This window comes from Falco peregrinus, chromosome 2, assembly GCF_023634155.1.
Source record: "Falco peregrinus isolate bFalPer1 chromosome 2, bFalPer1.pri, whole genome shotgun sequence".
Classification (NCBI taxonomy): Eukaryota; Metazoa; Chordata; class Aves; order Falconiformes; family Falconidae; genus Falco; species Falco peregrinus.
Window position 1 is genome coordinate 4,082,308 of NC_073722.1, and position 17,179 is coordinate 4,099,486.

The 17,179-nt window shown below is 39.8% G+C and overlaps 1 protein-coding gene and 1 long non-coding RNA gene across 6 annotated transcripts in view; one reads left to right on the forward strand and one right to left on the reverse strand.

The window, feature by feature from the left end:
* WWC2 (WW and C2 domain containing 2) overlaps positions 1-17,179 on the forward strand; it is a 104,832-nt gene that overhangs the window by 59,563 nt on the left and 28,090 nt on the right. For all 4 annotated transcript variants that reach the window (XM_027777401.2, XM_005230825.4, XM_027777406.2 and 1 more), the window contains exons 6-11: positions 1,207-1,336; positions 1,995-2,141; positions 3,154-3,227; positions 7,548-7,790; positions 12,223-12,312; positions 14,096-14,709. In XM_027777401.2, the coding sequence (XP_027633202.2) occupies positions 1,207-1,336; positions 1,995-2,141; positions 3,154-3,227; positions 7,548-7,790; positions 12,223-12,312; positions 14,096-14,709 (1,298 nt within the window). The remainder of the gene's footprint in view (positions 1-1,206; positions 1,337-1,994; positions 2,142-3,153; positions 3,228-7,547; positions 7,791-12,222; positions 12,313-14,095; positions 14,710-17,179) is intronic.
* Positions 4,469-17,179, reverse strand: part of LOC114010317 (uncharacterized) — a 64,262-nt gene continuing 51,551 nt past the window's right edge. Inside the window, exon 3 of one of the 2 annotated variants that reach the window (XR_008745667.1) lies at positions 4,469-4,743. This is a non-coding gene — a long non-coding RNA (uncharacterized LOC114010317). Of the gene's footprint in view, positions 4,744-5,415; positions 6,471-17,179 lie in introns of those variants that run through there. The other variant, XR_008745669.1, reaches the window with a different exon arrangement.

Sequence of the window (17,179 nt, forward strand, 5' to 3'; positions counted from 1 at the left end):
CACAAAACTGGAAGAAAAATAGACTAAGTTACAGGTGTGTTGTGCAAATTGTTGCTCTTGCAGGGGATGCTCGAGATCATTTCTGATCATTAAAATGTTTGTTCATTCCTCACTCACAAGGTTAATGTCTTCCAGCAAAGATGATGGATGATGATAAAAACAGAAAGCCAATTGCCTTATAAAAGAACTTATTCCCTGCTAAATGCTTGAGTTTTGTGAAGATGGATGTGGTTTTAATTTTGTGAAGCACAGCTGCAGTCATTTCTATGATGCTATGAAATATTCAGTTAAACTGGAGATCAGAGAAATGTTTACAAATTGTACTTCTTGAAGTAAATATGGAAAGACTAAAATGAAATATATTTTTATGTCTAAATTTAGGGGCTTTTTTTTTGTGTTATTTTCGAAGTACAGTTTTTAAAATAATTGATAGTCCAGGAATTTAATAAATTGTTCGGTCTATGACATACGGTATTAATTATCCAGAGATTTTGTGAATAAAGAGAGCCTGGTGACTGGCTGAGCAGAACAGCTGTTGGAGATGGTTGATGCCTTGGATTAGAGTGAATGAGAGGGAAGCTGAGACAAGAATGGTGCTGGTTACGTTTCTTCTCTGCGTGGCTGATCAGAACCGAGAGGCTTGCCTGTCTGTCCACCTCGCGATGTGGGTCTGGGTAGAGAAGTGCTGCTAATAATCAACATGCCTTCTGTAAGGATCACAAACAGTTAGTAGTATGACAGGTGTTCCCAAAAGCTCCCATGCTGCAGAGAGTTATGGTGGGCACGGTCAGCAATAATGCTATGCTCCTGGTAGCGTGTGTAGGAGTCTTCAGTGCTCTGTGCCCATTATGTCTTCAAGACTGGATTAATTAAAATTGCTTGTGGAGCCTCTGCCTTTGCTAAGGCCCACGTACTTTAGCTGGGGTGCTTTAAAATCCAGCAGAAGTGTTTTTCCATGAGATTTCCTGATGTCAGCAAAAGAAATTCTCTGGGCACTGTGTGTATGTTAGATAGCGTGACATTTTTCCCAGGAAAATTTTAATGGAATCTTCAATGTCCTTTTTCCTCTTTGCATGTCTGTTACAGGAAATGGTATCTCTTGCCTCTTTACCTTCTGTTCTCTAACTGTGCTTCTGCCTGAAGTAGAACACCAGAGACGTTACTGTTATTTTCTCTCTTCTGTATTAATAGTCTGTCTTTCCACAGAATTGACCAAAAAATGTCTGGAGGCCAGAGCGGGTACGAACTGTGTGAGGCCAAAGCTATCCTGAGTGAATTGAAGTCAATCAGAAAGGCGATAAGTTCAGGGGAGAGAGAAAAACAAGATTTAATGAAGGTAGTTTGAATGGTTGACCTAAGTTCTGTGTGGATTTGTTTTAACATGACTCATTTTCCTAATGATAAATACTCTGCGTTTTATATTTATAAGGGATTCGCAAATTTCTTTGAGCCTAGTGTTATAATAAAATTTCAGGTGCAGAAACTGAAGCCTGTGATGTTCCTAGCTCAAAAAGCCACTCTGTCCGTCAAGAGAATACAGATTTCTGAACTTATATGTAAGGTACAATGCACCTGTTACCTCTGAACCTCAATTTAAAATAGTAAATGGACAGAATTGAGAGATGTGTTTTTGAGGTGCATGGTTTTCTAAATCAGTGAAAGTTTCCAAATCTAAATTGCTCTGTTGCCATTTCTGAAAGCAGATATTTTTTTTTTAGTCAACCAAATATTTAATTGGTTTACAAATTTTAAAAAAATCATAAAATGCAAAAAGAAGACACAAAACCATATGAGTAGTTTTTACATTGTCACACGTGTTGTTCGCCCTTAGCATCAACTACCAACTGCTTGCCTTCAAAGGACAGATGCTTAATATGAAGTAAACCCAGAATTGTTATATTGGAGTCTTTTCTGTAAACATCTTTTGGAGATAAACTGGTATAAACACAGCAAAGTGCAAAGGAACACCAACTCCTTTTCTGTTTCCTGGACAGAGTCTTGCAAAGCTGAGAGAGAAATTCAGTCTTGACCAGACCACTGAGACATCTGAACCAGACTTGAGTTCCAGCTCTGTAAACTCCCAGCTGTGTTTTTCTAGACAAACTCTGGATGCAGGGTCTCAGACTGACATTTCTGGTGAGGTGAGCTTTTTTCCATTTTGTCAAATGTAAAGAGAAATTGAATCAGAATGCTGCAGTTAATGGAACTGGAATCAAACGATTGTTTGCTGATAGGAGTGTGGGTGTCTATACACACACACACACACACACACATGTTTGAGATAATTACTTAGAATCAGTTGTCTGTTTTTTTTTCCTCCTTGAACTTTAATTCAAGATTCAGATGAACTTTATAATTTGCCATGAAGCATCTATGACTATCTGATTTCATCAAATAGCTCCAGTACCTTTAGAAGATTACCATAAGTAGATAGTAATTTTTGGATCTTTCTATAGGGTATGTTTCACCTTACAGGCTTAACTCATTATGAAGATGTTTTTAATTTTCAGAAACAAGATCTCAGAACTTAAATGTGCAATTTAATTTCACACAGCTGAAAAACTTAGTGGAAGTACTTTTTCAGGGATTCATTAAAACCTCTGTTTCAGTGACAGCATATTTTGCATACACAGAAAGCTGTGCTCAGTTTGTTACCATCTTTGAAGTTCTGTGAGCTCAGTTTGTAAGGAAGAGATTGTACTAGGTTTTCCAAACAAAGAGCTAAGCTTATGTTTTGTAGCGAATGTATTTTTGTCTTACTTTGAAATGCACTGGCTTAGTTCTAAATTCTGGGTTCAGTGGAGTTCAAAGTAGGAGATCAAAATTCTGGGTGCAACCGCTGCAAGACTTCTTTGAAAGCACTTTTGCTTTACCCTGGAGTATGGACAAATGGTAGTGCAGTAGTTAAAAATAGATGGACAAATGGTAGTGCAGTAGTTAAAAATAGATGAACTGGATCAGAAGAAAACAGCACTGTTTTGTACATCTGAGTAGATTCCTAACTAGGCATTTAACAGCAAGGTGTGGCTGCCGGTGAGCGTGGGTTTATTTAAGTTTAAATTTTTCTAGCCTATGCGTATAGGTTTTGTTGATTCATTGAACAGCTTTACACAGTAATAAGGCTAATACTATTTTATTTTTTTTTCGCAACAGGTTGGAGCAAGAAGTAGATCAAATTTAGCAGAGAAGGTCAGACTAAGTCTTCAATATGAAGAGGCAAAAAGAAGGTAATCGTGTGAGTTGCTTCGCGATGTTCCGAGTGCAGGAGCACTACCACTGAGCTCGCACTGACATCTGGTGGGCAGCTCGCTGGGACTTTATATATATATATATATACATATATAAATAACCTGTGGCGTTACTGCGAACCGTTTCTTTTCCTTCAAGAAGCAGGCTTCCAGGAGCAGCTGGTGCTTTTGAACAGCAGGCTTCACCTTTAATGCTAAATTGAATGTGTTAAGAAAAAAAATACAGTGACAACTTAATGGCAGTTCCAGGATTAAGGGAATAGAGCGAGCTGGCTTTCCACTGAAAGGAGTCACCAGGCTATTTATGTCCATCTTCTTTGGGATCATAATTTCAGTTTACTACACCACTGAAGGCTCTTCAGTTTTAGAGTTCCTTCAGACTTCCAGTGAAGATTCAGTAGGCTTAATAATTTTTTTTTTTTTTTTTCCTCTGGGACTTTGGATAATTTAAATACTTGTTATGACTATGGGGTTGGGGTTTTTTTTTAATGAATTTAACCTGAGGAGAAAAGAAACTAGGAACTGCTCCAGTGATGAATGTGGAATGCCTCTCAACTAAAGTTCTGCAGAGGTTGCTCATGAAAGTAGTGCCGTTGTGATGAATTGCCAAAGCCCTGAAGAATGGGCATCACAAAGCAGAACGTTCAGGGTTAGAATGACACGGCTTCTGGTGATCCAGAAGTGCTGCATAATACTGGGGCAAGACTTACTATTAAAAAAAAACCAAACAGTGTGCAGGGGGTATCTTTCTATTAATAATCTATTAATTGTGTTGTATTATTTTCTGTTCTAATACTTTTCACAAAATTAGGTAGGTGTCAGTTGTTCAGAAACCTTGTGGTTTTTGTTATGGAGGTACTTTGTAATTTAAGGGGGGTATAAATCTGAAAAGTTTTTCCACACCCAGAGTTCCCTTTTTACAATAAAGAACTAAACAAGGCAATAAAATAAAAACCCAGCACTTTTCCCCAGGTGAAAACTGTGCCTAAACCGCATCAAATCTGAGATTTAAGTATTATTTCAGTTGAATACTGTGGCATGATTAATTAGAGAACTAGGAAATGAAATTTGCAGCTTATACATACCAAGTAAAGGCATAGTTAGGTTTTAAAGGCAGAAGGCTGCACGACCAACGTTTTTTTGCCTAATTTCAAATATCTGCCCCTCTCATACAGAGCAATAGCTGCCACGCTTGCCAGTAACAACAGTAATCTTTTACGTCCTCATTATGGATCATAAAACTTTATTATATGATCAATGCATGAATCAAACCGTGCTAAGGCTATTGTGTATGTTCAGTATTGAACACGATTTTGGCTCAGTGTCGTTGTGTACATAATATTAATTGTTAGATGGTGGTTTAGATGCAGATAGATGGCATTTTTTCTCAGTCATCATTGATCCAAAATCAGATCATCCTCTGTTCTGACTGTGTCTTGATACAAGAAGTCCCAGCATTGTGTTTTCTCTCTCCTTTGTAGGAACAAAAAAATTCCTGTCAATCAAAAAAATAAGTCAGTTTACCACTTTTACCTTAAAAAAAATAAGGGGGTGGTAGTGTAGGAGGTAGAGGGGGCGAGGGGGAAGAAAAACAGTGCAGTGATCAGAGTATGGAGTACTGCTGCGTTAGATCTTACTTGCTCGCAAATTAGTCAGCCGAGAACGTGAGTCAAAATTTCAGTAGCTTCTGTACTTACCTTTCCATAACTGTTTGCTCTATATAACATCAGTGTGTTTCAAGGTTAAATGATCTCTTTTTAAATGGTATCTTTATTCAATTTTGTCCGAAAACTTCCCAGTAATTAATATTCTTTTTGGCTTTAAATAAGACAATTGCATGCCTTGAAAGACAGCATTAAAGTCTTTAAAGTGGTTGCACATACTGGTTTTATCTGTGACTACTAGGTGAACTTAATAAAGAGTACAGATCTTGGAATAATGAAGATAAGTACCGGTTTGCACATAAAGTTCAGTACCTAATTACATCCCCCCTAATTATTATGGCCTTTGTAATCATCACTATAACTTACTAAGTATGGACCATCTCTGAAATAGTAAATGTGCAAATTCTTAGTTGTTTTGTGTTAACTAAGAGAAAGAGAGGCTCTTGTAAATGAACTTCTCTACTTGAAAATTGTCAGATAATTCTGTATGTTGCGTGTGTTACGTTACTTAGCAGAATGTCTTGAAGAGGTAGAATATTGACATTAACTATGCTGAATTAAGTTGCAATTGTTATTCAAAAGGATGTGATACAGCATGCTGACAATCCTATCCTGATGTGGTGAAGATGCAGCTAATATTCCTTGTTGAACTTGTTGAGCAAGGACTTCCTCAAAAGTGCGAGACTGGTTCAGTTTTTATATCCATCTAGTCCTTTGCCTGTCTGCTAAGGCAGCTGAAAAGAGTGTCTGTTACAGTAGCAGAGAGCTGTCTGTAGCAGAGGGAGCAAAAGAACTGTTTGGAGACCACCATCTCATCCCATAAGCCATCAAACAGCTGTCAGTAACAGCTACTTTCAGAACAAGGTTAGCTAGAACCAGTGACCTGGAGATGAAAGTCTTAGCATTTCATTATCCATCTGAAATTATTTGGTTGTTTTCCCTCAGAGTACTGCTCCTCTAAAGGACTGTTGAATATAAATGATATATGTAACAGCTGCAAAATATGTTGAAATGCTTCATTTTTTTCATCTCACCATCTGATTATGGTAGCACTGCTGATAGTATTTCTGTATATTTTACCTTGGTTTTCTGTGAAGATACCCTGACTCAAACCAGGGGTTTGTTGGGAGTATGGGTTGGTTTTCGTTTTTAAAGCTGCTGTGTTATATTGAGGTGCCAGTGAGAATGTCACCGATGGAAAAAGAAAGGGGGATGGTTCCTCTTAAGCCTCTAGCATAAGCAGTGGGATAGTTATACTCAGTATTAATTATTCTTACCTTTGACCAGAAATAAATGCCTTAATGTACTGTAAATTTAATATTGGAGATGCAAAATAAAACTGACATTTTTAGTTTTATTAGTTAATCACAGAAAAGAAACCGGAAAGAAGAAAAACAATTTCCCAGGAATCTGTCAGAGCTACAGGAAGATTATACGTACCAAATCATGTGCTTGTGAAGTACAGCAGGGATCCTTACCTTAGATGGTTTGGTAACGCTGAAGTTGCACAGACTTGCATCCATTATTGAGCTGACTTAGGTGTATTTAACTATGGCAGCTACAAATAAATAAAAGCAACAGATCATTTCCTCTTGCCCTAGATTGTATGGGAACATCTTTCTGTTTTGCCTTCTCCTTTCTCTGTGTTTTTCCTAGCCTACCAGCAAGAGGTGCAGAAAGCTAGGAGCTCTGACGGAGTTCCAGAGCTTCCATATCTTTAGCCATGCACCTGGTTCAGGTGTGACTAAGGCTGGAAGCGACTGAAAGTTATAATCTTATTAGGTATGTGGCACCTATAACCGGAGTTTTTAGGTTTTTCCGGTGGGCAATGAGTTTATTGCAGGACCTGCACTTCTTAAGCTGTGCTGCTGAGCCAATAGACAGAGGGATTATGGAGAGCGAATGCTGGAAGTAACCCGATCGAGGCAGGGCTATATTACAGCTATAGTACAGTAATAACGCAGGGAAATTTCTGTTTCCATCATACGCCTTGATCTGCACAAGATGTATAAATAACCAAGTCTTGGGTGTCTTAACTCTGTGATTTGACATCGACGACGGAAACAGCAGTTGCACAAACTCAAACTCTTGAGTTAATAATCTTCTTTCTCTTTAGGTAGCCGCTGTCTCACGATCTTTTCTTTTAATTGCGTAGGAGAGCAGTGCATTTGCCTTTTAAGAGCCACGTGCATGCGTGCCGCTGAAGTGAGCACCTTGCTATAGTGTGTGTTCCTTCACCACGGTTGCTGCTCTTTCTGAGGAGCAGCTGGCCTCCAGCAGCTTAGGAGAAACCCGTTGTGCTCCTCGATGAGTAAAGCATAGTGCCGCTGCTGTTACCAGACAGATTGCTTTCACTAAAACTTTTATTAAGATTACGACTTCTCCTTCAACTCGGCGTTGGAACAAGAGCAATTCATTTTTAACAAATAGGGATATTGAGGTTGGACTGGATAGGTGGCTTGCTTTTCTGGTGTAGTCCCATTCTTGTGAAGCAAAACTAATTAAAAAGTTAGAGCTTTCAGTAGGAAAATGTTGTTATATCCTGATACTTTTCAAAATACTCTTAATGTTTCTCTCTTTCCTGGCATTTGTGAGCTGTGCTGGGCTCAGACAAATCTGCTGTGTTTTGTTTTAGCATGGCTAACTTGAAGATTGAACTCTCTAAGCTAGATACTGAAGCCTGGCCTGGGGCACTGGATGTGGAAAAGGAAAAACTGATGTTAATCAATGAAAAAGAAGAGCTTTTAAAGGAACTCCAGTTTATTACACCACGCAAACGTACTCAAGATGAGCTAGAGCAGCTAGAAACAGAAAGGAAGAGGCTTGAAGAAGAGCTGCTGTCTGTAAAAAGCACACCCAGTCAAGCACTTGCTGAAAGGTAAGGGGTTGTCTTTTGCTAATACTAAATGCCATTTTCTGCAATCTAACCTTTGCACTTGTTGCAGACCCTGAACTATGCCTTGATGGGCTGTTTTCCTTCAGTAACTGTTCTATGTAGATCTTAATTAAATTCGTTATTAGCCCACTGGGCAGAAACACAAAGAACTCTTCTGTACGGTGAGAGAATGTGAACACCCTGTATGTGCTCTGCGATATCGGTTACTCTGTGTTTGTTACCAGCATGAAAATGCCTGCAACAGATGTTAAATAACTGAGGAATGTCAACATACCAGCAGGAGGGCAATGCATCATTCACTCGTTTCTGATAATAGCTGTAAACTATTTGAACTCAGGTTACAAAGATTATCTTGATTGTTGCAACATCTGAAGCCTTTCATTGTGAGTTTTATTACATACAAAAATGCAACCAAAAGAAAAGCAAAGAAAAAAAAAAAAAAGTTTAGGGGAGAAGTGTAATTGCTGCAGACCTTTCCTAACTTGCTGCTACCTAACTGGTAACTGAAACAACTCCCACAATAAATTGTTTGAGCCAGATTCAGAGTTTGAGAAAATCAAAGGCGACTGTCACAAATGGACTTTTCATCAACTGTAAATGGAAATAAATTTATGGGCACCTCTAGCACACATAAAATGCAATAAACACAAAATGTCATTGTGTGTATCAGTGTAGTATGCCTTCTTGAAGTAATGCAATCAGCATTATAAGCCTTTCCTACTTCTCTCTGCTAGGAAACACCTGCTGTTGCTCCAGTCTCACTGAGTGGCGAAATTCCTGTTAGTGGCATTAGAAGCTGGGTCCTAAATTGTAGCTGAGTAGTGAGGAAGCTTTTTTTGTTTACAAAGTACGTATATGTGTATTAGGCATGACTTTTAAACATATTTGTACACTTTATAATAATTTAAACTGCATCATCTCGATAATCCAGATGTGGTTTAGAAGGGTTACGTCCTACTGGAACCGTGTTTTTACAGGAGAAGTAACCTGCCTGTGTTAGTAGTATCTAAAGTAGCATGGATCTGTTGCCTTCTGACTTTCGTTAGTAAATGGAGAACAAGGGGTCAATAAAAAAACCACATTCACGAATAAATAAATTGAATCTAAGATTTTGATAATATGCTGTTGTAACAGCTAAATCTTGACACATGCTGTAAAAAGGTAGCTGGATTTGATTGTTTAGTGCCAAAGAAGATTGTGCACCTGACTGTTTCCCTATACGTGTCAGATGCCAAACTTGGAGTGCCAAGGGCAAGTAAAACTGTCTCCCACTGTCAAGAACAAACGAAATGGCAGATTTTTTTTTCCAGGTATAGTGACACAACTAGTTGTTAGAGCTTAATTTTTCCCCTCTCTATTTTCTTCAGATCTTTTTCCTTTTGATTTTTGTTCCTGAAAACACAGAAAATTTTTTTTCGGAGGTTACTGTAAGATTTCGTGTCATGTACTGCTGATTGAACCATTTATGGTTGCTTCTGGTTTGCTTTTTTGCTATTCAGTGAATTTCTACCTGCAGCTGTTTATGATATTAAAACAGTCTCCCTTTATGACTTCAGAGCACATCAATACTTTCATACCAGCCTATTATGAGGATTGTTTCTGATGTGTCTGCTATAAACATGAAGAAAATCTTCATTTTTTAGAAGGATTCAGATGGTGAAACTTCTCCCGAAATGTTTATTTGAGGGAAGGAAACACTTAGTTGTATCAAATCAAGCATCAGCATTTTGTTTCTTGGAGGAGAGGAAAAGTCTTCTCTCCATTATCGGTGGAGGAGCCTCGCCATCTTCAAAGTGCTGCACTGTTGCATTACTATGGTTCTTTCATGAAATCTCATCAATACCTTAGGTTTCCAGTGTTTTCACAGGTACTGATAGTGGAGCAACAGTGTAAGAAGCTATGGATTGTGTCTGAGCTTGACATGAGGAGGGGGTTTTGGTTTGATTTGGGTGGCTTTGGTTTTTTGGTTGGTTTGGTTTTGGTGTTTTGGGTTTTCCTTTCAGGTTTTTGTAAAGGGGGAAGAAACAGAATCGTAGAATCATTTAGTTTGGAAAAGACCCTTAAGGTCATTGAGTCCAACCACTTCTTCCTCCTGTTCCTTCTCCTACTCCTTTTTCCCTTTTTCTTCCTCCTCTTCCTCTTTTTCTTCCATCTTTTATTTCTTCTATTCTTTTGCTGAACACTTCCCCCTGATTTTGTTCATCTTCATACTCTTTCCTATCTTTCACCTTCCTGTGCTCTTCCCCCAGGTCCTCTTTTTCCTGTCTTACTCTTATCCAGATCCTCCTCCTTTTCTTCAAATTCCTCCTCCTCTTGCCTCCTGTTGCTTTCTCCTCCTCTTCCTGTTGGAACTTCCAGGGGTGATTTCATCATCTAGCTTGTGTCTCTAACTATGGCTAATATCTTTCTGAAATTTATGTACAGGTATTAATACTACTACTTTTAATAACTAGTAGATCAAATTACATCCAGGAAAGAATTTTTTTCAGGAGCTCAATTCCATGGGTTAAATTACATTTTACCAACCTCCTTAAGATAATAAAGAAAAACAAATTTTGCTTGTGCTTTGGAGAAAAAAAAAACACCACCACCACCAAACCTTTTAGTTTAATAGTACAAATTCAGTGGAATAACTCCAGGTATCTGTTTTGAGGGCTCCAGTCAGAGTTCCTAAGTTGTTAATTTTCTTTCTTGCCTTTTACCATTAGTAGTTGAACACATACAGCAATTTTTGTGCCTCTTCCTTGATAAATAAGATAAAATGATAGTTCACTATTGAAAAGCCACAAAAGAGCTAGTGAAGGGCACTCCTGCTTGGGAAAAGCAGGATAGATGAGGCTTTAAAAGACAACAGAAGGCACTGATAAATACTAAAACGGTAGGAAAGAGCATCTGATACCATAGATGAGCATCATTCTTGGTTTGGAAACCTGTCTTCGTGAGCAAAGAGTGAAGTATGATGTATGCTTTTAACAGTCTTAGCAGGTATTGGCAGATGGGCGCATTGCTGCGGTGTAAGAGCACACGCAGCGGAGGCAGCGGAGTGGAAGTTCACACCCTGGCTGACCTCAGGGTAACTTATTCACCTTTGCATAACCCAGATTTGCTCGCTGAATAAGCATCTGTGTAAGCAAGTGCTTTTCATGCTTTGCTGAATTGAGGACTTAATGTCTTTTTTACTGGTATCTGACACTCAAAGAGAGTGAATTCTGGGAACTCCCAAGTATTTCATTCAGTTTGCGTAAGAAAGCAATGGTTGATTTTTGGGGTTTGTTCTTTGAAGTGTTCTCTGCATTTGAATTTTAATTTATACATCCTTGAAATGCCAGAAGGGCCAAAGGAATACTTCTGAGAATGAGCATCAACCCTTTTTTTAATTATTTTTTTTCTTTAAGTAGGGGAGGTAATGTCTTGTCTTTCAGATTAGTTGCTTGAGAACTTGTGACATGTATCAGTTGACTGAGCAAAGGCTAAAGGAGAATATACTAATCCACAGCTACTGGAGGGTTTTAGCTGAATCCTCTGAGGGAAAGCAATTTATTTGGTGTTGTAAATAGAGTGATAAAAGGCAATTATAAAAGGAAAAAAATCACTGTAAAGGTTAGCGAATCCATTCTGCTAGGAGCCAGCCAAAAGGAATGGGAGAGCTCCACCATTTGTGCATTTAGAGCTACACTGGATAACCGTGCAGGAGGCAAGAAATCCTTCTTTTTCATAAAGGTGAACCTTGGTAATGAGCATTACAATGCTGTGCGGCTCTGAGGTGATGACAAAGCTGGTGGGGATGCAGAAACCTTTACCAAAGTAAATACGGTCCTAAATATGGTCCACCATCTCGGAACCTTGTGCTTGAATGCTGCTTTGGTTTACTGGACTTTGTCTCTCTATGAAGTCTCTGAAATCAAAGGGAGTATTTTAATTTTAAACTTCCTGCAGTGCTATCTCAAGTTCTTGCATTATCAGAACTGATTCTGCTATCGGTGTTCTTTTGGGGTTTTTTTTCTGAGACTATATTAAGTGGGGAGCCAGTGTACAGCATGGCTTTTTAAAACCGTAATAGTGCAGATCTTACTTTCCTGAAGCTGCAGCTATTTTCCCAGTGCTCGTCTGTTCCTCTTTTATTGGGTGCACGTTCCCCCTTGGTACAGTGTGAATGTACTGACACTCTGCTTGCTTGTACACTCAGCAGGTTTGTTACACTGCTTGGTATTCTGCAGATAAAGTCGCTCTGCTGAGGTGGTTAGGGTTTTACGATAGAACTGGGAGCTTAACACAGTCTATTGGATTTTAGTAGTTGGCAACCAGTTGAAAATATGAGGGATCTTCACTTTGTTTCTGCCTTATCTATAAAGTATTTTAGCCTCCAGATTATTTTTTAATGCTTTGCTTTACTTATATGTACCTCTCTTTCCAGATTGAAATTGGAGGAGAGAAGAAAAGAGTTAGTACAGAAACTTGAAGAAACTACAAAGTTAACTACTTATTTGCATTCACAACTTAGGAGGTGAGACCGTACTGCATAATGTAAAACCTGTTTCCAGCAACAATCTGGTGGACTTGGATGTCTCAACTTCATTCTTAGGTTTTTCTCTTAGTTGGAAGCTGAACAAAATTTGTTTAAGTAAGAAAATGCAAGTGTAATAGCTTCAAGCATTTTGCCATCATGCAAACCCGGTGTGCCTTTATCATTGCAGTAGGCACTCAAGACTGGATGGAATGGATTTTTTGCACAGCTTCCATAATTAAGCAGGCAGACATTATTTCGCTTCAGTGTAAATAAATAAATAAATCGGGAATTCTCTAATCGGTCATATCTTCAAAATCCTGTCACTGAGGAGACCAATTGGTTTCTCAGAGTTCTATCTAAAATGAGTCATCAGAACTGTAATCTTTATGATAACTGGAGAGATTTAATGAGGACCTGTATGCGTATAAATACGTGAGTAGTTGATTCTGGTTTTATTCTTCCACACTGACTTACTCTTTCTGTAGACAGAAATGTATCCTCAGCAGGATGGGTTTTTTTTTTCCTGACAGTCACTGATTCAAAATCTGACTGGGTTTATGAAATTCATAGTGATAACAAAAAAGCGATCAGTTACAGCAACTGTGAACTCAAACTCACTGCTCTGATGGGAATTCTAATATTTTATGATACATGTAACTGGTCCTGGGGAAGAGTTTCTCTCACATCTGGACCCTGGGCTACCAAACCATGTGTCCGTTGTATTTATGTACAAAATCCTTAATTTCTGCCATAACCCAGTGGGATACAGCAATCAGATACTACGTTAATGTTTACAATTCTCTGAGAAATCAAAATGGGAGTTTAAGAGGAAAAATGTTTTTAAGCATTCTGTAGAGGTTGTCTCACAATAAGCCACACCATCCGATTTCTGGGTTCTAGGCTGCCTTAGCTATTTCAGACATCTCAGCCATATCCCATAAACTGCATCTTGGTTGGTGATTAGTTAGGGAAAGAGTATTTTGTGCTCATTTGTTTGGACTTTGAGGAGTCTCTTTGTCCTGTTGAAAGCAGTTTTCTAGCCCAGTGGCAAAACTTTTAAAGTTGATAGCTCTCTTACTGCTCAGTACACATTTTTTTAAGTGTTTCGAAAGGGCTGCATTGAATTATTTTTCCTGATGTTTTTTTCCCAGCAGAGTTATCCTGAGCCAAGGCAACGACACACAGTTTCTCTGGCCTGGCAGAGCTCCTTATCTCCCGTTATTAACAGGAGAAGATTACATGTAACGGCCTTTGCCATGCTTGGGTAGCTGGATTTCCCGTGCATGTAGGGGGTGTGTTGTCATATGTATGTGAACAGTTCTGCTCTAAGTTGTCTGCTTCTAGTTGCCATCTCTCCCAGGTTTGTGGGCAGAGGGCAGGCTGTATGAACTGCTGTAGAGGTGGCAGCACTCCTCTGCTGCCATCACCTCCCGTCACATTGACCCCGCGAGTGCCCACGTCAGCGGAGCAGGTCTTTGAGGGAATATAGCGGCTGAGAAAGGTGCTGTTACTGCTGGATCGGTTTGTCAAATCTGCAGCCTCCTCCAGAAATAAAGGGGCTTTGGCAACAGGCCAGAAGCTGGATAAATTGCCCTGGTAGCGTGCAGGTTGGGTACACTGATCTCAGCCAAGAACGGGTGCTTAAAAACCATAACGCCCCAAGCAGCATTCCGTTGTAAATTGTTGCAGCGCGGCTCCAGTCAATCTTCTCTCTCCTCGTACCGTGTCCCGCTGGTTTAGTTTAGTAACATCAGTGTACGTGTTTGTGCTTTCTTTGCAGCCTGTCAGCTAGTACGTTATCTGTGTCTTCAGGGAGCAGTTTGGGATCTCTGGCATCCAGCCGGGGATCTCTCAACACATCAAGCAGAGGGTCGCTAAACTCACTCAGCTCCACGGATCTCTACTATAACCAAGGCGATCAGATAACAGATTTGGACTATCTGTATAAACTTGACTTCATGTTGCAAGAAAAAAGTGGTTACATTCCTTCCGGGCCGATCACTACCATTCACGAAAATGAAGTGGTCAGTTCCCATGGGAGACTGGGTTACAGTGACTCTCCTTCAGCTGCAGACCATCCCAAATTGACTGAACCTCCCAAATCTGTGACATCACTGTCTTCCAGATCCTCGCTGTCCTCCTTGTCCCCCCCAGGGTCCCCTTTGGTTTTAGAAGCTGCATTTTCGGTGTCCGCTCAAAATTCCCCTCTGCATCACCTCGCTACGGACTTTGAAGACTGTGACCTTTTGGGTGACTTTGCAGGCATTAGTCTCTGTGAGAACCAAATATTATTGGACTCTGAAGCCAGAGCAGCATCTCGGATTTCTACAGATGATAAAGATCTTAATGAAGGCATTAGGCAGCCTCTGCCTTCTCTACATGAAGGAAGTTCAGGTAATAAAAAAAAAATCTAATATCGCATATACACGTAACGGGAAATTTTGGAACTTAACAGCTGGCTTTTGCACAGGGAGGTACCTCACGTGGCTGAAGACTGCCTGGGTCAGCACACATTTGCCATGGTGGGCAGCCAGGCATTTTGAGGGACATTACGAAACTTGTAGTTTTGGCTGCGGAGAGCTATGATCACCCCGACTCCATCTATTTTTCCATAGCTATCTCAGAAGGCAAGTTCATGTACTGCAGGTCCTGTCATGAAAAAATAACAGAAAAACCTAATACTGGATCTTGAAGACGCGAAGGATACGTGGTGTTCCTAGGTTTTGTCAGGATGTATGGGGTAGAGCAAAAATACCCTCCGGTGGCTTTTGGTAACTTGAAATCAGATGCTTTGTTTCTCACTGAAGAATAAGGTACAAACTGACATCCTCAGTAGAAGAGATTTCTGGACTTAGGAGTTGGAATTTTTATGTGTGTATGTATATCTAGTTATTTGAACCTGCTGTCGCTGAAAGATCTGCGGCTCATTTTTTATGTGAGTTGAGAAAGTGACCACATGCCATGTAAGTTACAGTGAGACTTTCCCCGTTATTAACATGGATTTCAAAGCTTTTAGCTTTTTATCCGAGTTAAAACAGAACTCCTAAGCTAGTCTAGGCTCCCCTGGCAGCCTGTGGGTAACTTCCAAAAGGATAAGTCATCTCGTCCTAAAGCATACTTCTCTTTAAGGAAGATGGGATGAATGACCCTGTAAGTTATTGAGGTATCCTTAGTAACTAGTTAAAGTTAACTTTGAGATGGCTGAATTAGGTGTAATGAATTCCACTTCTAGTCTGCATAAAAGCCGTGCAGCGTACTTGGTTGTCTTATCTTGTCAAAGCCTTTGGCGGAGTCAGAACTTCAAAAATCCCAGCTGTCAAGAATTGACAGCTTGTCCTCAGTCTTAGAGCGTTGCCTTTTGGTAGGATTGAGAGTATGTTGTGCTTTCTCTCACATTTACTGACTTTTTGTAGTGTTGTTCTGTGTCATTGCCTTTAAGTATACTGCAAACCATTTTTGTATTACGCCGTGACTCTGTTTTCCCGAGGAAAGAACGGAGAGAGCCAGATTCCTGCTAGTACTGGGCACTGGCCAGCCCTACTGGAAACCTTACCAGCACCCAGCGTTCCCAGCTCCACGTTTCTGGTCCTGAGTTGATAGTGAAGATGCTAACCAATGTCAGTGTCTTTAGTGTCTTAGTTTCAGCCTAGCTCTCTAGAGTGCTAGATTTGTTGCCAGGCTCTCCCTGTGCCTGGAGTTTGCCAGTTCTTAATAGAAGTACCTAAACATGTTGATGCATAACGTATATCTTAATGAAAAAAAACTGCTTTTATAGGTCTGTAGACATATATATCTCGAAGAAGTGTTGTAATGTCTGTTGGTCAATTAGATCAGCTTACTGCAGCACTGTAGTAATTTCAATATTGACCAGAGCAATGTGGCACCAGAAATGTATGGTATACGTAGGACAGGATGGGAGTCCCCCCTCTGTTCAACTGTGCAGAAAGAAGAAAAGAAATTGACTGATGTCCCAATGGTCTGAACCTGTGAAATGTCAAGTGCAAGAATATGGAAGGGGATTTGGGGTGGAGGTGGGTCATTTTGTCCTTCGTCTTTTCAGTATAGTGGAACACGGTAGTTCTTTTGCTTTAGAGCCATATGTGAAAAATAATTACTTTTCCAGCCGGTATTGCAGCAGTATGTCCTTCCCAAATCAACCACAACTTTTGGTCTGTCTGACTTTGCAATCTGGCTGCAACTCATCTAGTCTAAGGACTGAATTTAAAATGGCTTGGCATTTGGGAACACACAGGGCCATGAGGAATCAGAATTATTTGTTTTAAAAATGATTTCTTTAGACCGTTATTTTCAAAGGCATCATGTGGTTGTCCAACACTTTCGAGTTGTTGGGGTTTTTTTGGGGTGTTTTTTTTTTTTGAGGACCTGTAATTCTGGGTAGTGTCAGGGTGTCCTTTAATTCTGTAAGTAGTTACGGTTTTACAATACAAGTTCATCCTGTGATTCTTTATACTGCTACTTCCTCGTGTAGTGTCACATATAGGATACAAATTGTCTTTAAAACTGTATGAAGGCTGCCAAAGCAAGCACTCCAATTTTGAAAAGCCAGATGTTAATTATGCTTCAGTACCTCTCGTTTCCACAGTCAAACGGGCCTCATGGTGAGGCTTCAGTGCATTAGCAGTGAGACATAGACCTGGGGTCGGTTCAGTATTTCTACTCCAATTTCATTCTTGGAGCTGCGATGCTGAATTGGGAAGGTTGTCAGCAAACTCAGCCAGAGGCATAAAACCTGCATGAGGAAAAATTTCAGCCCCCACACTTCAGTTTTACAAGACTACAAATGTGACAACTGCTGAATCTTAACTTGGAGGGAGGTAAATGTGCCTGAAGACAGCGTAGCTGG